At 41.7% G+C, this 23,909-nt stretch overlaps 2 protein-coding genes across 11 annotated transcripts in view; both read right to left on the minus strand.

Annotated features, from left to right (window-relative positions):
* MARVELD2 (MARVEL domain containing 2) overlaps window positions 1-16,499 on the minus strand; it is a 35,035-nt gene extending 18,536 nt beyond the window's left edge. Inside the window, exons 1-3 of one of the 5 annotated variants that reach the window (XM_066241782.1) lie at window positions 16,421-16,499; window positions 10,583-11,746; window positions 6,856-6,891 (exon numbers count right to left, since the gene is read on the minus strand). In XM_066241782.1, coding sequence (XP_066097879.1) covers window positions 6,856-6,891; window positions 10,583-11,731 — 1,185 coding nt within the window. In that variant the 5' untranslated portion in view covers window positions 11,732-11,746; window positions 16,421-16,499. The other 4 variants (XM_066241773.1, XM_066241802.1, XM_066241792.1 and 1 more) reach the window with 4 other exon arrangements.
* A 321-nt stretch (window positions 16,500-16,820) lies between these two features.
* RAD17 (RAD17 checkpoint clamp loader component) overlaps window positions 16,821-23,909 on the minus strand; it is a 43,826-nt gene continuing 36,737 nt past the window's right edge. For 5 of the 6 annotated variants that reach the window (XM_066241923.1, XM_066241914.1, XM_066241933.1 and 2 more), the window contains 2 exons: window positions 20,144-20,201; window positions 16,821-17,558 (listed from right to left, as the gene is read on the minus strand). In XM_066241923.1, coding sequence (XP_066098020.1) covers window positions 17,288-17,558; window positions 20,144-20,201 — 329 coding nt within the window. In that variant the 3' untranslated portion in view covers window positions 16,821-17,287. The remainder of the gene's footprint in view (window positions 17,559-20,143; window positions 20,202-23,909) is intronic. The other variant, XM_066241961.1, reaches the window with a different exon arrangement.

Genomic DNA, 23,909 nt, shown 5'->3' on the forward strand with positions numbered 1-23,909 from the left:
CTTTCTTTCTAGGTAAAGTTTTCTCAAGCAGGAACTATTCATTTCCCTCACTTGTCCATCCCTATTTCCAAGATTTATCTTTTAATATAAAGAGGAAGTTTTAAGAAGTCAGAACATTTCCACAAAGACTATTGCATCTGCTTTAATTTTTTCGTTTGTTTTTACTCTCTTAACGTTTTCTTTGACTCTTAGGGTGAACCTCATTGATCATCAGTTCAGAAAACAGTACTGGGGAAAAACTGAAACTACACGTGAGACAAAAAAATCAAAGCTCCAGCGCTGGACCAGACCACTCTGACGCTTGTTAAGTTCCTGATTATAAACACAAGCCCCTGATGTGACCTTTCTTTGCTTCTAGTAAAAATTAGCTTTGTCAGGAAACATAAGAAAAACTTTACTGTGGGGCAAGAGAAAGTAGATAAGCAATGGGGAAAGTAATGTTTTGGATATAAATACTAAGTCTTTCTAATGAAAAAGGCTGAAAGAATATCCTTCCTGTTCAGTTAGAAACAGGAAGAGCTACCTATGTGTTTCAGTGTCCATTCCCCCAATTTCCAATTCTCTCTCCCTTTGAGTGTACAACACAGTGAGGCATAGGCCCCTGGTCCCAACCCACACTGTTACTTTCGATGCCCAGATTAGATTTAGATTTTGGCTTTTCTAGTTTGGGAAAGAAATCTGCTCAGCCTGACTTACGGTGGTGCAGTGGATAAAGCATTGACCTGGAGCACTGAGGTTGCTGGTTTGAAACCCTGGGCTTGCCCAATCAAAGCACATATAAGAAGCTACTAAGAGTTGATGCTTCTCACTCCTCCCCACACCCTTTCTCTCTTTCTCCTCTAAAAAAATAAAAAGAAAATCAATAAATAAAATCTCTTTTAAAAAATCTGCTCAGCACTTGGGGATTTATTAGAATGTATTTGTCTCTATTTGATCTTACTCTATGTCTATATATTATTTCTTTTCAAAATGATCTTATTTTCTTTTTATAAATTATATTTGTTAAAATATCAAAGAGATAGCCTAGTTGGTAGATAGTTACAAACAGTGACAGAAAACTCAAGTTCAGAGACAGTAATTTCCCCAGGGTCACGGAACTAGGAAGTAGCTGATCTTGTACTCAAATTCAGATTGGCCAGATCCCGAAGTTTATCTTCTCTTCATTACACTGCACTGCCTCTTCTAAGGTGGTCTGCCAGTTCCTCCCCGCTAAGGACTAGGAAGAAGCAGGTGAAGCTCCTAACCAATGAGAAGCTGGAGATCCAACCTATTCTGTAAGGTTTCTCATTGGTAAATCCAAGAGGGACTTCTCGGTGAAGTCCTGAGATTCCCTCTCACAGAGGTCTGCCTGTAAAATACACCTAAATCCATTGATTCACAATGATCCATCTCCCAGGGGGAAAAGCCTTCAACAGGATGTACTGGTGTGATAGGATTTTAAAAGGAGTCTCGGGCATGAGGATTCCATCTCAGCTAAGGTGCTTCCTGACTATTCCAGGACCTATCAGGATCCAGAACCCTACAACACACCCTGGACATGCGGGGCACCAACCTTCTAGGGTGGCCTGAGAGAGCTACCGTGAGCTCCCACAGACCTTTCTAATCCTGTCCCAGGTGTGAAACCTGCTTCAGCCACATTCTCAGCAATGACGCTGACCACTTTATCCTTTGGGGCACCTTCCTTCAATTTGGACAAATCTTTTATTCTACTCTGCACTTAATCTCACTGAAATCCCACTGCCTCCAAGGGACTGACCAGGAAGCCCATAGATTCCACCCTGGCCAAGAGTGATTAACTTTGCCACAACATCACCACACTGCAGCTCAGCAAGACAGGCCTGTCCAGTCTGGTGCTAAGCAGTCAATATCTGCAGTGTACACCACCTTTAACCCCTCAAAGCAAACAGTCTTCTCTTCTGCCCCCAAGGATGTTCCAAAACATGTTTCCTAATGTTAGCACTCTGACTTGCTACTCTGATATCAGATTTTGACGTCACCTATTAACAAGAGGTCAGCTTTTAGGAAGCGAATTTTCTTTAGGCCCCTTTTCCATTATAAACAGTCTTTCTAATCCTGATCCTTCTTCTAAACCAGTGGTAGTCAACCTTGTCCCTACTGCCCACTAGTGGGTGTTCCAGCTTTCATGGTGGGCAGTAGCAGAGCAACCAAAGTATAAATAAAAAGATAGATTTAACTATAGTAAGTTGTTTTATAAAGATTTATTCTACCAAACTTAGCGAAAATCCAACATAAAGTACTTGGTAAGTAATTACTATTATATGCTTTAACTTGCTATAACTCTGCTTTATAAATTTTATAAAGTAAAGTTACTTCCCTACTTTATAAATCACCATTACTGTGGAACCAGTGGGCAGTTAGAAAATTTTACTACTAACAGAGATACAAAAGTGGGCGGTAGGTATAAAAAGGTTGACTACCCCTGTTCTAAACCAAAGTCCCTTTAAACCTGACATCTTCCAAGTAGCAAACACTATTTTAGGACTCTTATAGGACTGTAATTCATTCCTGGTCAGGGCAGCATTTGTAACTTGCCTAGTTAGTTTCTGTGAGGGAGTAGCACTAAGTAGCGCGCCACGGCAATCCTGGCATCCTGAGTGAGAGTGCTGGCCATGCTCTGCCACAGCCACCCTCCTGATGACTCCCAGTTGTTCACACTCCCTTATGTCTCTGGGCTAACATTGAAAGGCAGCCCACAGGGTTAGCTAGGGAAGTTGCACTTAAATCGCAAACAAAAGGCCAGTGTTATTAATATTTAAACATCAGCCTTATATTGCTTATCTCAGTATTTGAAATGAGTAGTCATTAATTTAACTTTTTAAAAACTTAAAAAAAAATTTTGAGTAGGTAATATATACACATGATATGTAATTTAGGAGGTCCAAAAGGGTACATAATGAAAGGTCGCCCTTTATCCCTGTTCCCCCAGCTCCCAGTCAGCCAGGTGCCCTCCTAAAGGCAACCACCATTACCACTCTCAGGTATATCTGATATGCATATTTTAGGCAGCTTAAAAGTGAGCATTCATTTAGTTTATTCTGACTGTTAGTACCACTGAATTAGAAGAAGTCTAATGGAAATGTATATCCTGAGAACAATAAATGTTGAATAAATGAATACCAAACTAATTAAAACTCAAGGGAACCAGGAAGTTAAAGTATAAAACAAACAAAAAGCCACACACACACAAGGTACAGTAATATCTCTCTAAGCAGTGGTTAAAGTATATGGGTTCATAATACTAGGTCGACACTGCCTTATGAGAAACTCTTCAATACCAGTCTCACTTGTTCCATGGCTGGTCAGTCAGGACGGGTCAGAGTATGTCTTGATTTCTAAAGATTTATGAATATCCAAAATAATTCTAGGAAAGCTGTTAAGGCTTGTCAGCTGCAATTCAGATGACTTTACATACATGTCAAAAATAATTTAATGCAACTGACTCTTTAAAAAACTATTGCTGCCTGACCAGGCAGTGGCGCAGTGGATAGAGCGTTGGACTGGGATGTGGAAGGACCCAGGTTCGAGACCCCGAGGTCGCCAGCTTGAGCGCGGGCTCATCTGGCTTGAGCAAAAAGCTCACCAGCTTGGACCCAGGGTCGCTGGCTCCAGCAAGGGGTTACTCAGTCTGCTGAAGGCCCGCGGTCAAGGCACATATCATAAAGCAATCAATGAACAACTAAGAAGTCGCAATGCGCAACGAAAAACTAATGATTGATGCTTCTCATCTGTCTCCATCCCTGTCTGTCTGTCCCTGTCTATCCCTCTGACTCTCTATCCATCTCTGTAAAAGAAAACAAACAAACAAAAAACTATTGCTGGTTACAGATCTCTAATGGCCAATTAACAGTGCTGAATTTGAGACATTATCATTCATAAATGACTTCTCAGGTGATGTCAGAGAAGTACAAATTTCTAAGCAAATTTAGCTTAATTTTATAGTTCTCAGTGCTTGTAACTCCTCTTCATACACACACACACACACACACACACACACACTCACACAAACACTCTACTAATCTTTTGCCTGTGTTTTTCTTTTCCACTGGATTTGTAAGCCCCTGGAAAATGGTATTCATATCACCGGCCCACAGCCTAACTGGCATGTTTGTTCAATGAATGATGGTACTGGTGTATTAATCACGATCCCTTGGGTAGATTGCTCACCCACTTCATAAATCTCTTATTTTAACATGAACAAACTATTTTTGGCAAGAATACCACAGAAATGATGCTGTGTTTTTCACAGTGCATCGTATCAGGGAAATATTTTCAAACAGTATTTGTGTGTTATAGAGAATAAAGTTAAAAAGAACCTGATAAAAGGCATTTTCAAAATGTATGCACTTAACAAAGGGCTTGTACAAATTAGCAATCCAATAAAAAAACTGGACTGGATACGACAGTGAACAGAGCAGGAAATGCAACTATGACATATGAAAAATGCTCAACCTGATAAGATTGAAATGCAAATTATAACTACACAAAATACTGTTTTTCATCTCTCAGAAGGATAGAAGTCAACAAATGTCCTAACATATTGTGTTGGTCAGGGGGTGAGGGAGCCTATTGTGCTGTTGGTAGTGGAAATTGATAAAATTTCTGCCAGGCAATCTGACAGTCAAAATACATGAAAAGAGGTACGCATGAGGATATTCTTACATGTATTATAAGGCTAGTCACCGTAGCATTTTTTTTAACAGTGAAAGATCAGAAACAACTTAAATGTTCATTTATGGTTAAATAAACTATAATATATCCATATAATGCATTACTATGTAGTTGTAAAAAGATAATGCAGAAGTTCTTTATGCACTAATAAAGAAATATCTTAGAAATATATTAAGTGGAGCCTGACCAGGTGGTGGCGCAGTGGATAGAGCATCAGACTATGATGTGGAGGACCCAGGGTCAGGACCCCGAGGTCCCCAGCTTGAGCGTGGGCTCATCTGGTTTGAGCAAGGCTCACCAGCTTGGACTCAAGGTCGCTGGCTTGAGCAAGGGGTTACTCGGTCTGCTGAAGGCCCGCGGTCAATGCACATATGAGAAAGCAATCAATGAACAACTAAGGTGTCACAATGAAAAATTAATGATTGATGCTTCTCATCTCTCTCCATTCCTGTCTGTCTATCTCTATCTATCCCTCTCTCTGACTCTCTCTCGGTCTCTGTAAAAAAAAAAAAAAAGAGAAATATATTAAGTGGAAAAGATAAAGAACATAACAGTGTGTGTGGTATGCTACCAGTTGTGTAAAAGGGGGAGGAGAGTGAATATATATAAACATAACACATTTCTGAAAAGAAACACAAGACACTAATAATATTGGTTACTTTCAATCAGGAGAACTGGAATCAAAGTGTAGGAATGAGACAAACCTTTGTATTAGAGCATCTTTTGAATTTTGAACCAAGTGAATATGCTCCCTTTTCTTTTCTTTTTTTCTTTTTTTGTTTGTATTTTTCTGAAGTTGGAAACGGGGAGGCAGTCAGACAGACTCCCGCATGCGCCAGACTGGGATCCACCTGGCACGCCCACCAGGGGGTGATGTTCTGCCCATCTGGGGCATTGCTCTGTTGCAACTGGAGCAATTCTAGCACCTGAGGCAGCGGCCACAGAGCCATCCTCAGCACCCAGGCCAACTTTGCTCCAATGGAGCCTTGGGTGTGGGAGGGGAAGAGAGAGACAAGAGAGGAAGGAGAGGGGTGGGGTGGAGAAGCAGATGGGCGCTTCTCCTGTGTGCCCTGGCTGGGAATCAAACCTGGGACTCCTGCACGCCAGGCTGATGCTCTACCACTGAGCCAACCGGCCAGGGCCTGAATATGCTCCCTTTTCAAAGAAGAAAACAAACCAAAGAGTTAGATTCTTTTTTTGCTGAGAAATAATATCCAATATCTTAAAAAAAACTTTTCAATGAGGTAAAATTATAATTAAAATATATTAAATTATTACATATATGTAAATAATTATATTGACAGCATCTCATTTAACCATCTCAGCAATCTTGTGAGTAGAAACTATTATTATGCCTATTTTGCAGACGAAGAAAAGTAACCAAGGCATTAGAAGGTAAATACTTACTTACTGCCACACAGTAAATGGTGATATAGAAATTTCTTTCCTGGTCCTGGCCAGTTGGCTCAGTGGTAGAGCGTCAGCCTGGCATGTGAAAGCCCCTGGTTCGATTCCCGGCCAGGGCACACAGGAGAAGTGCCCATCTGCTTTTCCACCCTTCCCTCTCTCCTTCCTCTCTATCTCTCTCTTTCCTTCCTGCAGCCAAGGCTCCATCAGAGCAAAGTTGGCCGGGGCACTGAGGATGGCTCCATGGCCTCTTCCCAGGTGCTAGAATGGCTCCGGTTGCAATGGAACAATGCCCCAAATGGGCAGAGCATCACCCCCTGGTGGGCATGCCAGGTGGATCCTGGTTGGGCGCATGTGGGAGTCTGTCTCTCTGCCTCCCCGCTTCTCATTTCAAAAAAATAAAATAAAGAAATAAAGAAATTTCTCTCCTGACACAACAAAACTTGGCATCTGAAAGAACTTTAAAGAGATTGCAAAAAGTTTGGGAGATTACCTTCATTTTAAAAAGACTAAAATTTAAACCTATAAAGAGAACCAAGAGTTCACTTGCATAAGTTTACATCTAACAATATTAAAAGAAGCTATTAATAGCTTTATCTAATTTGGTCCTTTTTATATTAAAAAAAAAGCTGAAAGTCCTCTTATGAACTCAATGTAATAGATATACTTTCACAGACAGATGATCTACCCCGCAGATTTATAGACAAGAGAGAAAAGTATTTAACAAATCTAGAGATAAAATGTGAACTTCTTTCTTACCATTTTCCTTTTTGATGGAAATGATGGCTCACTTATCTGGAACAAAAAGAGTTAAAATGATTTTTCAAAGGCCTGAGAAGTAACTTTGCAAATATTTTCATCCATTTGCATTTACAGCCCAATCTCAATTTTACAGAAGTTGATTCTCTACTTTTCAGATGTTCCTCCTACTCTTTCAGCCATGTTTGGATGGGCCAGTGGAGGACCAGAGGAGACAGCCTAACTGGAATTCCTGTCAACCAGGAACAAAGAGAATTGGCAATATGTAAGGTGACTAACTGTCCTCTTTTAGGGAGGACAGTCCTTCTTTTGTAAATTCCATCCTTGCTTGAAAAGTGTCCTCCTACATGTCCTCCTTTTTGATATTGGAAGACTAATCTGTAAATGTCTGATTCAATTGATTAGAGTTGATCCATTGCATGTGATGTGACATATATGTATCTAAATGAGTACTTTTTTCTTACAATTATTATTAAAAACTAATAGGCATGTAAGCATAATTATAATATAAAATATTACAAATGTTTTTTATTATGCATTTATCATATTATAGTGTATTATTGCAATGAATAAAATGTTTCTTTTGGCCTGACCTGTGGTGGCGCAGTGGATAAAGCGTTGACCTGGAAATGCTGAGGTCGCCGGTTCGAAACCCTGGGCTTGCCTGGTCAAGGCACATATGGGAGTTGATGCTTCCAGCTCCTCCCCCTGTCTCTCTCTCTCCTCTCTCTCCTCTCTCTCTCTCTCTCTCCCCCCCTCCTCTCTAAAATGAATAAATAAAAAAAAAAAAATATTAAAATGTTTCTTTTATTTATGATATTGTTTTCTTCAATTTATTTTTGTCCTCCTTTTCATTGTAAAAAAGTTGGTCACCCTACAATATGGAGAGGGTAGACTATTAGGTAAATTGCTTTGAATTACATAGAGATTTTCTTTATTCTTGGCTCCCCTTACTTTGTACAATGAAAGAGTTTGAAGCAGTTATATTATAAAAAATTTTTTTTACTGTTTTATTTTTATATTTTATTCATTTTTAGAGAGAGAGAAAGAGAATGGGGGTTGGAACAGGAAGCATAAACTCCCATATGTGCCTTGACCAGGCAAGCCAAGAGTTTTGAACCAGCAACCTCAGCATTCCAGGTCAATGCTTTATCCTTTATCCACTGGGCCACCAAGGGTCAGTCTATATCTTCTAATTTTTAGGAAGTTATAACAACAAAGAGGCAGCCTCCAGCATCAGAGGTGATTCAAGTCTACTGAGCCATTATGAAAAGTCTGATAGGAACAAGTTTTTGTTGACAAAGGGAAAAGAATAAAGGTATTATGTTGATAATTACATGCCCTGTCTGGTTGGCTCAGTGGTAGAGCATAGACCCTACATGTGGATATCTGATGTGGGCTTGATTCCCAGCCAGTCAGGGCACACAGGAGAAGCGTCATCTGCTTCTCTGCCCCTCCTCCTCTTGCTTCTCTCTCTCTCTTCCCCTCCTGTAGCCATGGCTTGATTGGAGCAAGTTGGCCTCAGGCGCTGAGGATAGCTTATGGCCTTCGCCTCAGGCGCTAAGAAGAGCATGGTTGCTGAGCAATGGAGCAATGCCCCAAATGGGCAGAGCATTGCCCCCAAGTGGGCTTGCTGGGTAGATCCCAGTCAGGGCACATGCGGGAGTCTGTCTCTGTCTCCCCTCCTCTCCCTGAATAAAAAAAAATTTTTTTTAAATAAAAGATAATTACAGATAATATTAATGTTGAAATTACATTTAGGACTGTTGTTGTTAAATTTATACAAAACTATATGAGGATGTGTGTTTCACTACTGATTGTAAATTTAAAGTTCTTTACTTTGTATATACAAATGTAAATTTAAGAAGTATACTTAACATTCTAAGATAAACTTTTTAGAAAACTTAAATCTATGTTGAATTCTAGTAAGTTTAATATATTTTGTGATGAAAAAGCATGGATCACATTGAAACATACTTGAGATTCTTCCTATTACACAGGTATTTGTTATAAACTTAGTCAAGTTTTTTGTTGTTATTCATAAGATACTTGCAAAAGAGCAAAAACAAAATATATAGGTTAGTGAGTAAATAAATAGATTATTCAGTATATAAAGACAGGATTTCACTTTTGTCTATAGTTTTGCCCAATATACAGGGATTGGTAATGGTAGATTTACAGTTGTGAGTATGTATGCACAAGTCTATTCTTGTATTAGTATTTATTATTATATTATTAATTTGTATTACAACTGTACACCATGTAGAATTACATAGTATCCAGGCGATCTCTGGAAAAGTGAAAAATGAAAGCTACATAATACAGTTAAAATTAAGAAAAAGTTAAAGTAATATTGACATTTTCAGTGTCATAGGAAATTCTACACACTCCTTAGAAGAAGAAAGCAAAACATTAACTATTTCAGGATATAATGAAGCTAGTAGAATATATTCTTAACATTTATGCTACTGTTCAAATAATATTAAAAAAAAATTTTTTTATATATTGATTTTAGGGAGAGAGGAAGAGAGAGAGAGAGAGAAACAGGAACAATGAACTATTCCTGTATGTGCCCCCACCAGGGATCAAATTGGCAACCTCTATACTTCAGGATGAAGCTCTAACCAACCGAGCGATCCAGCCAGGGCCAAATAAAATTAATTTAAATAAGGCTTTCATACAGTCTTATCTTCTAGGTATTATTATTATTAATTCTCCTCTTTCTTCTTCTCCTTTGTATATTTAATTAGTTAAATCCTAGAAATGCAATCAAGTATATACATGACTCCCATTCTAATTTTGGAATAATCATCTCCTTAAAATAAGGAAGAAACAAATTGCCTCGAAAAGTTTTCATAGAATATGTATTTTTACAACTCCACCTCATATGCGGTTCATCACATTTTTTTTTTTTTTTTTTTTTTTTTAGCGAGAGAGACAGAGAGAGGGACAGATAGGGACAGAGGGACAGGAAGGGAGAGAAATGAGAAGCATCAATTCTTCGTTGTGGTGCCTTAGTTGTTCATTAATTCCTTTCTCATATGTGCCTTGTGGGGGAGTGTCTCCGGCCGAAACACTGACCCCTTGCTCAGGTCTGAGACCCTGCAGACCCCGCGCTTAGGCCAGCGAGCCCGGGTTTGGGGTTTCAAATCTGGGTCCTCTGAGTCCCAGGCTGACGTTCTATCCACTGCGCCACTTCCTGGTCAGGCACCACATTCTTACTTGACTTTAATTCACTTACTGGAAGAAAGTGGGACTCATTATAACAGATTTAAATGAGCACTTTCCTCCTCCAACTGAAAAATTATAATTATGGGTTTTTTAATTGTCTTGCCATACTAAAGAATCAAGATTGTTCTCAAGCTTACTTTAATGATGAGACATTTTACTTACTGAATATATTATTATTCTTCTTTGCAGAAATTCAGTAACTACATTTTCCTCTTAAGCATCAGAAAGATGTAACAATGCAGCCAACCACTCGGAATTATATTACACAGGTGGTGTCTACTTGCAATGCCACCCAGCAGTGACACACCAGGGTGGGCTAGCCCAGTGAAAGCATGTCAGATACTGAAATAGAACTTTCGAACTTCAGATTATTTGAAAAAAGAAAAAACAAAGCCTTCTATAAAATCTTTGCTTTGAGAATTATACATATTTAACAAGGGAGTAAATAACTGAAAAAAAAAATTAAAAACAAATGAAACATTGTGAAATTCCTTACCTCTTGTTGTTCCATGTATTCCCTATGTCTCCGGGCGGCCTCATGTCTCCATAGCTTTAGGCAAACCAAAGCACTAATGAGATAAACGATCATGGTGACAAACAGGAAGACCATCGCTGCTATCTGTCCTCCTTCTACCCGGCAGAACACAGCATTCACTGGCGTATTAAATAATGGATAGTAGCAGAGTCCTCCTCGGTTGATATCATTCACATAGACTATGGCTGCAGCCATATACAAAACAAACAAGGCAACATTAATTCCAAATTCAGTTAGAGGCCACCAGTTAGAGTCCAAAAGAATGGTCTGATAATACATGGACATGCCAAGAACTAGAATAATAATGGTAGTGATCCAAGCTAATCCAGCAACCACAAGTACAAAAGGAGTTTTGGGGCCACTGTAGTAATAGCCCCCATATATACTGCCCAGGCCACCAATGCCTCCCATGGCAGTAGGCGGGGAATATCCAAACATGTTATACCACTCACTGTCCTTGTGAATGTAAGCTGTGACACAAGCGAAGACGCCAGCCCCTAGAAGCAGCTCCACCACACCCAGAATTCTCAGCAGGCCAGGCCACGATTTCATGTAGGAATACCTCAGGTTATATGCTTCCACCTTCTCACTGTATGTTCGAGCTGTTTGTGTGTGTCGGCCTAGAGAGCCATAGGGATCCTGGGGAAGCATGGCTTCAGCCTCTTTCTGGGAATTATAGGTTCCTTCTGACCCTCCGTAAGGATCTTTGCAGGACTCAGGGGGTGAACGGTGGTTTGATCTTACTGGAGAGGCTGGAGGTGAACACTCGACTCCATCGGAGATGTATCTGATGTCTGACACCGGCTTATCCCATTCTGGGTGCTTTCTCTTCCCTCTGAAGAAGTTCTTCCAGGACTCTGGGACAAAGCGCCTTACTGGTTTGAGATCTGGTGCTATGGCCGGTTCCTCTGTGTCACCTGAGTAGAAGTCAGGGCCGAACGGTGGCTGTAATGGGAGAGGAGGTGGTGGCAAAGGATCAGCGCTCACAGCCAGCTCACTGTCATGAAGAGTCTGCAGGATTCTTATGGTGCCATCTTCATAAGCCAAGTCCCTTGGGACCTCATCGTAGTGCCTGTCTCGATTCCTGGATCTTCCATTATTTGACGACATTTGTGATTTCTACACCTGTGGTCAAGATTAAAGTTACTGCTTATACTTAGTTTCTTATTATTTCAATGATGCTGATTTTATTCACTTATTAGCAAATGATCATGTTGAGGAAACCAGTATGACCATGTCTATCATGATATATAAAATAACATAAATATGTATATTTTAAACATATGTAACAATTATGTTAGCTAGGCATACAGTCATCATTCTATATAATTTTAACTATAATCAAAATTTAAAACCTTAGCTCTGACCTAAACCATTTATAAATCTAACTTGTTTTAACTCTGTAAACAAAATGTAAAAAAACAAAAATAAGACTAAATTTTAACAAGACAGGATGCTACAACCTTCCACATAGAGTCCTTTCCTCAAACAGCTAAATCAAAATATTTAAGAGCTTGAGCATACCAAAATTTAATAGGTCAGCAAATACTCTTCATTTTCATTAACTCACATCTGCTTTGGAATGACTAGCCCAGGAGGAGTCTGTTAAACACAGGGAGTGAAGAGCCTAATTCCTTCCTACTCAGGAAAGTCAGTTTAGGGGCATTGCTTCTCCCCCTCTAAAAGATTAACACTTGATAGGAGATTTAAAAAATTAATTTCTCAAAGAAATGAAATATAGAAAAGAAAGACCCTTTAGCATGAATAACTCTTAGCTGAACTTACTTTCTCTGAAACAGACTTTTGGCAGGATTTACTCTTCTAAAAAGATTCCCTATTCCTGGCCTTGAGGCTGGTCTCCCAGACTGTGGCCTTGGGCTAGCTTTGCAAGGTTGCAGGTGTTCTCAGAATGTTTCTCCCTGAATTTACCCTATAGATAAACATTGTAAGAAAGCTTGTTTTACTGCTTTGTCCTACTGCTATGCTTCCTCTCCTCCCCATTCCTCAATCAGTATGTAATTTTGCTTTTAAAAGCCAGCCCCAAACTGTGTACGCTGCTACATTAATTTGACGACTGAGGTCTCCATGCGTCACGCGCTGGCATTAAAGACTCCTTCATTTCTTAATTTGGCTACTTACTGTGTGTGTGGCAAAATGTCTGTTTCTCACTATTCTGATACAACAATTAACACTTGATAGGAGATTTAAAAAATTAATTTCTCAAAGAAACAAAATAACCAAAGGTAAAGATTCCTTAAAAGTACAAAACAGAGTAGCAGCAATAACCATGCAGAGCACTCTTTCCAGAGCAACTGTCTAAAGGTGATTGCTGTTGCCATGGAGACTGAGAAGTTACCTTAGAGAGTATTCAATCCACCTAAAAATAAAGCATAGAAAAAGCATTTTTACTAAATCTTTTGGTTTCCTTCATGAAATCAGTAACCTGGACACAAATACTAAAAGAAGGCAAACACGTGCTACTGTAACTACCAGGTTTACAACACATGAATTTCTCCCTCAAATTGCTTATTAAGTGTGTACGTATTTGAAGGCTAACTTGACACATGGCATTGTACTTGGTACTATGAAGGTGCTATCAACATTTAAAGCAGGGGTCGGGAAACTTTTTGGCTGAGAGAGCCACGAATGACACATATTTTAAAATGTAATTCCGTGAGAGCCATATGACGCATGTACATTACGCATTATTCAATAAAAATTTGGTGTTGTCCCAGAGGACAGCTGTGATTGGCTCCAGCCACCCACAACCATGAACATGAGCGGTAGGAAATCAATGGATTGTAATACATGAGAATGTTTTATATTTTTAACGTTATTTTTTTTTATTAAAGATTCGTCTGCGAGCCAGATGCAGCCATCAAAAGAGTCACATCTGGCTCGCGAGCCATAGGTTCCCGACCCCTGATTTAAAGGATAATCCCCACTTTATGATACTGAACAATTTATGAATTCCTAAGGCTTGTTTTATTTTACTTTGTAAAATGGAGACTGATCATTTAACAAATATTTACTAAACACCTGCCATGTACCAGGTGTATCAGTGCTGTGTGTCATGCTAAAAGCGCCATTAGTGAATGAAGCCAACTGAAATCTCTGCCTTCATGGAGTTTATATTCCACAGGGGGTCAGGAAGTGGTGGTGGTGGTGACAGATAATAGATAAGGAAGCGAAATAGATCGATTGCTAAGAAACAAAGTTAAGAAAGAGAATAAGGAGAGCATTGCCGGCAGAGGTTACCATTTTAAATAGAATGACGAGGGAAGTCTTCATAAAGAACGTGAAATCTGAGTATAGAAATAAGAGAGTCTGGAAAGGTTGGCTCAGTGGATTGAACAACGGCCAAGCATGCAGAAATCCCAGGTTCAATCCCTGGTCAGGGCACACATGAGAAGTGACATTTGTTTCTCTTTCTCTCCCTCTCGTTCTTCTCTTCCTTTCTCGCAGCCAGTGGCCCAAATGCTGATAGCTCCTTTGATTTGAGCATCAGCCTTAGTGGGTCCTGGTCGAGCCTATGCAGGATTCTGTCTATTTCCCCTCCTCTCACTTAAAAATATGAGAAAGAAATGAAGGAGAAGATAAAGGAGAAAGCCAGGCAAGTATTTCAGGGGAAAGTATTGCAGGTAGAAGGAACAAGTACAAAAAAGCCTTGAGAGACTGCCTGGCATACTGAACTATATGTATTAAGGCATGGAGGCCAGCGTGGCAGAGGCAGAGTGAGTGAGATGAAGAGCCACTGGAGGATTTCGAGGAGTGACACATGTGATTTTTTTAAAGAGGATCACTCTAGTTGCTGTGTTGAGACTCCAGCAGACAAGGGCAAAAACAGGGAGACTGGCTCAGAGGCCACTGAAATAATCCAGTGTTAGCAATAGAAAGAGAAAGAAGAGGTCAAATTCTAGATATAGGGAATTAAATTATTTTAATAGAAATTTTCAAACATAATAAAAGTGGAAAGAATAGTATTACAAACTCTTATGCACCCATCAACCAACTTCAATGATAATCAATTTATGACCAATCTTGTTTCATCTACCTTATTCCCTCTGCCAATATTACGTTGAAGCAAATCCCAAACATCAAACCATTTTTTTCAACAGCAACATTTCTCCACCCCTCCAGTGACTTGGGGAGAAGCAGCCTCAGAGTCTGAAATTTAGTTGGAGATGTTAAGTAGGCAGTCTATATGCAGAAGGGCATGAACTGCCACAGACTAGATGGAATTACCCAGGAAATGGGTGGAAATGGAGAAGTCTAAATTCCGGGGTTTTCTAAAGGGGCACTCCAATTTTAAAGCATTAACTGCGATAGTCCCAGCATGGTGCCCAATGCAAAGGAAGAGCTCTATACATGATGTTATTTGTTGTGCCTTTTTTATCTTTAGCTAAAAAAGTTTAAATTCTAGAAATGCAAACTACTAGTTTTGAAATACATTTTCCTAAGAAGAGTAGAAGCAAAAGCATAACAAATAACTTTAGCGAGTTTTACATAATATTCCTCAATATCTATACTGTGTATGCATTTAAAGGATACCCCACTGCTTAATTTCACTCACTGGTAGAAAAAAGTGAGCTTCACTGTAATGGAGTTATTTTCAGTTGTGAAAAGTGGCTTATTTGGGCCTGACCTGTGGTGGCGCAGTGGATAAAGAGTAGACCTGGAAATGCTGAGGTTGCCGGTTCGAAACCCTGGGTTTGCCTGGTCAAGGCACATATGGGAGTTGATGCTTCCTGCTCCTCCCCCCGTCTCTCTCTCTCTCTCTCCCCCTCTCTCTCCTCTCTAAAATGAATAAATAAATAAATAAAGAAAAAAAAAGATGAGCATGTTTAAAAAAAAAAGTGGCTTATTTGAATTAGACCAACTTATCAGCGTTTAGATAAAAAGCAAAAAATATAAATCAGAAGAATTGTGGAATAGCAAAATGTGATGTGAGAAGGGAAGGTCAGCTGTATCACATCTTCTGGATACAGGGTACCACTGAGAACACACTAAGATTCAGACGCTGTAGCTAAGTGGGTCTTTGTTTCCTTCAAGCCCGGGATCCTGACTCCATGCTCTTGGGAAAGGCATCGCGGTGAGAGAAGACGGGGTTCCCCCTTGCAAGGTGTCAGAGAAATCGAGCGTGGTCACCTTTACACAAACACCACTTTAATGAGCTTTTAAGTTTTGCTGGGTCCAAGAAAGGGTAGATTTCAGATGTGTTGGGGTTTCCAGAAGCCTGGGAAAGACCCTGAGGCTTTCACCTTCACTCAAGAATGAACGCCACGGGCTACCGAACATCTTCGCCCCGGCGTCTCCCGAGTCCGCCGCTCGACGCGTGGTCCCACCCACCGTTCTGACCTTTGCTCTGCCCGCCCCGTGCGCGTACCCCGTCTCCGCGTCTCTGAGTGAAAACCCACTCGGTCTTTGGAGATTCCACCCCAACGTGGCCCGAATTAAGCCGCCTCAGCCGTGTCTGACTTGAAATGACCAGGATCCTTGCGCCCGGAAGGACAGCGGCGACGCGGCCACCTGCAGCCGCGCACCTGTGTCCCCCGAATGAGACCAGGCTGGATGGCAGGCCCTCCAGATCCCCTGGCCCGGCTTCCCGTCCACCCCTTACCGCGCCGGCAGCCGGCCTCGGCCCCGGGTAATGGCGGGGCCGGGCGTCCAGCGCCAAAGGCCCACGAAGTTGCCAGGGGTCCTCGGCCCCCTCTCCATCCGCGCACCTGCCGGGGAAGCGCCGGCCCCTCCGCGCCCGCGTCCCGGCCACGCAGGCCCCACCCCTCGGACCCCCCTCACCTGTGCCGCTGCCGGAAGAGCGCGCCAGCTGCCCGCGGCGCTGAAACCGGGCTCGGCTCCCGGGGCGGGGCGAGCCAAGCCTCGCCCCGCCCGGCTTTGTCAGGACTCCCGCATGCAGCCCAGGCCTGCCGGGCCCGCCCCGCCCCTCACGGCAAAGGTAACGACCTAGGCTCCGCTCGGAAACCGTGGGAAGGGTAGTTAAGGGTGTGATTAACCCTTCGTGGGCCCCTCTCATCACAAGGCAGCCATCCTCTTCCCTTTTTTTTTTTTAAAGTTTGACTCTAGATCAAGGAGATTCACGCCCAATAGATACATGGCAGGAAATACACGTCAGGAAATATTAAAAGATAAGAAAAACAAAAAGAAATTCAACATTTTAATTTTGATATAAATTATTCAATACTTTCCAAAAAGTATCTAAACTATTCCACTGTACAACATACAAAAAAAGATACCTGAGAAGCTAGAAACCATAGATAAACTGTAATTAAGGCACATTTATTTACACTCATACTCGCATACTAAACTGTTTTATATTCATATTTACAACTCCATAAACTTTGTATTCTGAATTATTTCTTCACATTTTGTGATATTTGGTATAATGTTAAAACACTTCACACACACTGACCTCCTCTCCCAACACTACTCACAAGCCTAAATAAATACTAGAGAAAAAACAATTATTTGAAGGCTTGACCTTCTATTTACTTCAAGATGACAGAAGAGTCAGTTTCTTGTACTGAAATACTACAAGAGTGAAGACAAACTGTAATTCACTTGAAAAGTATATTATCTCTGTTCAAGTACTACTGAATAAAACTAATGTGAGTCTATCAAGTAGCAATGTGACTGGTGAGCTGGTTTCTATGTCCCATCGCTTTCATATTCTTCTATTATCACGTGTTCTTCTTCCATGTCTTCCTGGGCTGAAAAGGGCCAAGGCTGGCTGGCAGGCAGTTCATTCCCACTATTCTGACTCAAAGGAAGAGACCAGGTTTCAGGTTCCGTGGTTTCAATGGGTTCATCCAGCTCTTCCTCTGCGGGCTTCCTCTGTCGTCCACTAAGCTGGGTTTCATCTCCACTTTCTGGATCTATCATTCCCTGCTCCCTGTCACTCAAGGCTTCCATTTTTAATCTGCCAGATTAATAATGCAGGCATTAACAATAACCAAAGGAGGGGATTCCTTTAAATTATACCATGCGTATAAAGATTCTGAAGATGACTTTCATTCTAGTCACTTTTTAAGTCAACTAGTTTAACAAAAACAAAAATACAAGGTAAATGACAAATTATGAATAAACCATTACAACTTATGATACAAATGAGTTGATTAATGTCTTTAGTAAAGAGTTCTTACAAACTAAAAATAAAAAATTAAATAGGAAAGGAAAAGAAAATGGGCATAAAACATGAACTTACAAAAAAATACCAATGATAACTAAATTGTTCAATCTGATTTGTAATTTTAAAAATTAAAATTAAAATAATAGCTACAATTGTCATCTTTTAAACTGGCAAAGACATTTAAAAATAATAATAACCAGCAGTGGCAAGAGAGAAAAAACATGCTGATTCATGGTAAAAGGGCATAAAATAGTCAACATACTCTTGGAAACAATCTGACTACAGAGCAAAGACCTCAGAAAGGCGTACATTTATTGACCCAGCAATTTTATTTCTAGGAATTCATCCTATGTAAATAGTATTTGTTGTGCCTAATGATTTAGCTATAAGAAAGGCTGTGATAAAAGCTGGAAAGTGCCTGACCTGTGGTGGCGCAGTGGATAAAGCCTCAACCTGGAATGCTGAGGTTGCCGGTTCAAAACCCTGGCCTTGCCCGGTCAAGGCACATATGGGAGTTGAAGCGTCCTGCTCCTCACCCCCTTCTCTCTCTCTCTTTTTCTCTCTCTCTCTCTCCCCCCCCCAAAATGAATAAATAAATAAATAAATAAATAAAAATTAAAAAAAAAAAAAGCTGGAAAGTAAGTTAAATGTACAAAACTAAGGAGCAGGTTGAATTAAAGGAAACTATGCAGCTATTAAAATATTAAGATTTAATATTATCAATAATGAATTAAAGATAAATGTGGTCATCATAAATGAGAGCTAACAGTTCTAATCAATGTAATACGTAGCACTAAGTCCTGCCTCGCAATTCAGATCAAGTAGTTAAAACAGTAAGTGTTTAACCTATTTATTTATTTATTTATTTATTTATCTACCTACCTATTTATTTATTTTAGCCCTGGCCAGATAGTTCGGTTGGTTAGAGCATCATCCTGAAGCACAGAGGTTGCTGGTTTGATCCCTGGTCTGGTCTCTCTGTCTCTCTCTCTCCCACTGTCCCTTCCCTTCTCCAAAATCAATTAAAATTCAATCAGTATAGATATATGCCCAATATAATATATATATATTATATATATATAAAAGTAATATATGTATATTACTTTTTACTGACTTTGGAGAGAGAAAGGGAAAGAGACACAAACATTGATCTGCTTCTGTATGCTTCCGGACCTCGGATCAAACTGGCAGCCTCTGCACATCTATGCATCATAACAATGCTCTAGCGCCAGTGGTCAGCAAACTCATTAGTCAGCAGAGCCAAATATCAACAGTACAATGATTAAAATTTCTTTTGAAAGCCAAATTTTTTAAACTTAAACTATATAGGTAGGTACATTCCTTATTGAGGTAGTGCCCGCACGTGATATTTTGTGGAAGAGCCACACTCAAGGGGCCAAAGAGCCGCATGTGGCTCGTGAGCTGCGGTTTGCTGACCAGGGCCTAGCCAACCAAGCTATCCGGCCAGAGCCCTTTTTAACCCTTTTCAAATGCCTGAGTGTATAATCTGACCTTACCAATAAACTAAGTAGAAATAAAATACAGGTATTGTGTTAATCACTGATACTAGCCCTGAAACAATTTTAATGAATAATATAGATACAGGTTTATCTCTGTATAGCATCTGTATTTTCTCACTTGTCTGAATTTTCTATGATAAGAAAATAAAAGACAGTGCTTTTGAGGTAGTTCTTGGTTACTGCAGACTTCAAACATAGGCTAAAAAAAATCTCTTGACAGGAAAGCTGAAAAGGGGTATACAAGATTTGTTGAACTAGAGGACTTTAAAGATTCCTCTGTTTTGGGGATTCCATGATTCTATTTAGCCTGATATTTCATTGTAAGGTGGTGAAAATATGTTTTATATGTAGTAAAATGATGGGTCTACAATGCAATCATATGGTCTTTATTCACTGGGCCCAGTATGTATTTCTTCAATTTTATAGACACTGATTGATACTGAATAGATAACACAGTGGACAATTCAGTAATAGCTCTTTGAAAATTAAACTGCCCCAGCTGGTGGCTCAGTGGATAGAACATCAGCCTGGGGTATAGACTTCCCAGGTTTGATTCCCAGTCAGGGTACACAAGAGAAGCGACCACCTGCTTCTCTCTGCATTATTCTCCCCCTTCTCTCCCTTTTCCCCTCCCACAGCCAGTGGTTTGATTGGTTCAAGTGTCAGCTCCAGGAGCTGAGGATGGTTCTATGAGTCCAAGCATGTCACATCAGGTGCTAAAAATTGCTCAGTTGATTCAAACATCGGCCCCAGACAGGTTGCCAAGTGGATCCTGATCGAGGTGAATGTGGGAGTCTGTCTCACTAGCTCCCCTCCTCTCACTTCAAAAACAAAAAGTCAAACCTATCAGCTTACCTTCCAAAGTGTCGCTTCAGAGGAAGTCTTCCAATATCTTGGATAAAAGAAATCTGAGCTGAAACAGATTTTTAAAAAGCCTTGAATAGACATTTCTCCAAAGAAGATATATAAAAGGCCAATTAAACACGTTAAAAGATTCTCAAAGGCCCTGGCCTGTTGGCTCAGCAGTAGAGCATCGGCCTAGCGTGCAGAGGACCCGGGTTCGATTCCCGGCCAGGGCACACAGGAGAAGCGCCCATTTGCTTCTCCACCCCTCCACCGCGCTTTCCTCTCTGTCTCTCTCTTCCCCTCCTGCAGCTGAGGCTCCATTGGAGCAAAGATGGCCCGGGCGCTGGGGATGGCTCTGTGGCCTCTGCCTCAGGCGCTAGAGTGGCTCTGGTCGCAACATGGCGACGCCCAGGATGGGCAGAGCATCGCCCCCTGGTGGGCAGAGCGTCGCCCCATGGTGGGCGTGCCGGGTGGATCCCGGTCGGGCGCATGCGGGAGTCTGTCTGACTGTCTCTCCCTGTTTCCAGCTTCAGAAAAATGAAAAAAAATAAAAAATAAAAAAAAAATAAAAAGATTCTCAAAATCATTAATCATAGGAAAATGTAAATTAAAATCACAAGATACCATTTCATACCCCTTAAGATGACTTCTATAAAAAAAACAAAAACCGGCCCTGGCCGGTTGGCTCAGCGGTAGAGCGTCGGCCTAGCGTGCTGAGGACCCGGGTTCGATTCCCGGCCAGGGCACATGGGAGAAGCGCCCATTTGCTTCTCCACCCCTCCGCCGCGCCTTCCTCTCTGTCTCTCTCTTCCCCTCCCGCAGCCAAGGCTCCATTGGAGCAAAGATGGCCCGGGCGCTGGGGATGGCTCCTTGGCCTCTGCCCCAGGCGCTAGAGTGGCTCTGGTCGCAACATGGCGACACCCAGGAGGGTCGCAACATGGCGACGCCCAGGATGGGCAGAGCATCGCCCCCTGGTGGGCAGAGCGTCACCCCTGGTGGGCGTGCCGGGTGGATCCCGGTCGGGCGCATGCGGGAGTCTGTCTGACTGTCTCTCCCTGTTTCCAGCTTCAGAAAGAAAAAAATGCAAAAAGAAAAAATGCAAAAAAAAAAAAAAAAAAAAAAAAAAACCCCAGAAAACAAAAAGGTTTAGCAAGAATGTAGGGAAATTGAAATCCCTCTGCATAGCTGCTGGGAATATAAAATGGTGTAGCTGATGTGGAAAATGGTAAGGCTTAAAAAGCCTTAAAAAGTTAAAAATAGGCCATGGCCGTTAGGCTCAGTGGTAGAGTGTCGGCCTGGCGTGCAGGTGTCCCGGGTTCAATTCCCAGCCAGGGCACACAGGAGAAGCACCCATCTGCTTCTCCACCCCTCCCCCTCTCCTTCCTCTCTGTCTCTCTCTTCCCCTCCTGCAGCTGAGGCTCCACTGGAGCAATGTTGGCCCGGGCACTGAGGATGGCTCTATGGCCTCTGCCTCAGGTGCTAGAATGGCTCTGGTTGCAACAGAGCGACACCCTAGATGGGCAGAGCATTGCCCCCTGGTGGGCATGCTGAGTGGATCCCAGTCGGGCACATGCGGGAGTCTGTCTGACTGCCTCCCTGTTTCCAGCTTCAGAAAAAATACAAAAAAAAAAAAAGTTAAAAATAGAATTAGTATATGATCTCATACTTGCACTTCTGGGTATACATCAAAAGAACTAAAAGTAGGATTTTTAGACTTATGTGTATACCTAGGTTCACAGCAGTACTACTCACAAAAGCCAAAAGGTGGAAGCAACATACATGTCCAGATGAATGGATCAACAAAATGTGGTATATACAAACAATATTATTTAGGCTTAAAAAGGAAATACCAGGCCCTAGCCGGTTGGCTCAGTGGTAGAGCGTCGGCCTGGCGTGTGGAAGTCCCGGGTTTGATTCCCAGCCAGGGCACACAGGAGAAGCGCCCATCTGCTTCTCCGACCCTCCCCCTCTCTTTCCCCTCTGTCTCTCTCTTCCCCTCCCGCAGCCGAAGCTCCATTGGAACAAGGATGGCCCAGGTGCTGGGGATGGCTCCGTGGCCTCTGCCTCAGGCGCTGGAGTGGCTCTGGTCGCAATGGAGCGATGCCCCAGATGGGCAGAGCATCGCCCCCTTCAGAAAAAATACAAGAAATCTGAGCTGAAACAGATTTTTAAAAAGCCTTGAACAGACATTTCTCCAAATGGTGGGCGTGCCGGGTGGATCCCAGTTGGGCGCATGCGGGAGTCTGTCTGACTGCCTCCCCATTTCCAGCTTCAGAAAAATACAAAAAAAAAAAAGAAATTCTGACACATTCTACACATGAACAAACCTTGATGACAAGCTATGTGAAATAAGCCAATCACAAAAAAACCCAAATATATTATTCCACTTTTGTGCAGTCCCTAGAGCAGTTAACTCCTAAACAGAAGGTAGGTGGTATTGGCAGGAGTCGGGGTAAGAGTGGGGGAGTAGTTAGTATTTAATGTGTACAATTGCAGTTTTACAAGGTGACAAATTTTGGAGATTTGCTGCACAACAATGCTTAACACTACTTAAAAATGGTTTAAGATGGTAAATTTTATGTTGTGAGGAAACATTCAAAGTAATCAATCTAACAAGAATCTGCAGCATTTGAGCAATGACCTGCTTCTTCCCCTCCTTGCTTTTAGGGAGACTTGCTCCAGCTGGGTGCAGCCAACAAAGGGCTCCCTCCTGGTAAGTGTGGTCAGCCAAGAGTTTGGGGCCTCCTTTCACCACCCAGCCCCAAGCCCCCACCTAAAGTATGGAAGTTCTACTCCAGAGACACAGCAGGCCGAGAATACTCCCTTCTCCTCAAATTGCAATGACCTTTGCCTCAGCTCATTCGTAGGGCAGAGGGTGTGCACTGGGAGAGGCCAAGCCAAGATGTTCAGAGGCTACCTCCAGTTGAATACCCACCCAGAAGAGAGGCTCAGCAATTTTATTCAGGGGAAAGAGGCATCCCATATGAAGGGAGAGTTCTGAAGCCCTACCAAAGAAACTGACTTTATTTAAAACAGTGTGGGGAAGCTCAAGCTTAAGAGACATACTTCTTTTTCTTTCTTTTTTTTTTTAAGTGAGAGGAGGGGTGATAGAGAAACAGACTTCCACATGTGTCCCAACCAGGATCCATCTGGCAACCCCTATCTGGGAAACAATGTTCGGACCAACCAAGCTATCCTCAGCGCCTGGAGCTGATGCTTGAACTAATCTAGCCACTGGTTGAGAGAGGGGAAGAGAGGGGGTAAGGGGGAAAAGAAGAGAAGCAAATGGTCGCTTCTCATGTGTGTCCTGACCCGGGATTGAACCCAGGATGTCTGAACTCTGGCTGACACTCTATCCACTGAACCAACTGGTCAGGGCCAAAAGACATCTTAAAATCAATGGCTCCTCTTAATTAAGAGCAACAGCTAAACATAAGCCAGATACTTCATAAGAAAGAACCAGAGAAAGAGACAACTAAGAAGAAACCTTCTGGGGAGAACAAATCTCAGAGATGTGCCTCAACTCTACACCTGCCCAAATTCAACCAAGCTATAGAATAATTTATGCCCCTGGCACTGCTGAAAACAATAAACCAATCAACTAGGAATTAGTGGAGCATAACAGGTGGGTTAGATGCCAAACAAGGCAGACAGTTTAACCAAGAAATAAAGCAAGAAGAAATAAAGTCAAAGAGAGCCCTGCTAAAACCCACTGTCATCACAAGGTAACTGTGGGCATGCCCAAGGCTGAGCTTTTTAAGGAGTGACAAAGGCC

This window comes from Saccopteryx bilineata, chromosome 1 (genome assembly GCF_036850765.1).
Source record: "Saccopteryx bilineata isolate mSacBil1 chromosome 1, mSacBil1_pri_phased_curated, whole genome shotgun sequence".
Classification (NCBI taxonomy): domain Eukaryota; kingdom Metazoa; phylum Chordata; class Mammalia; order Chiroptera; family Emballonuridae; genus Saccopteryx; species Saccopteryx bilineata.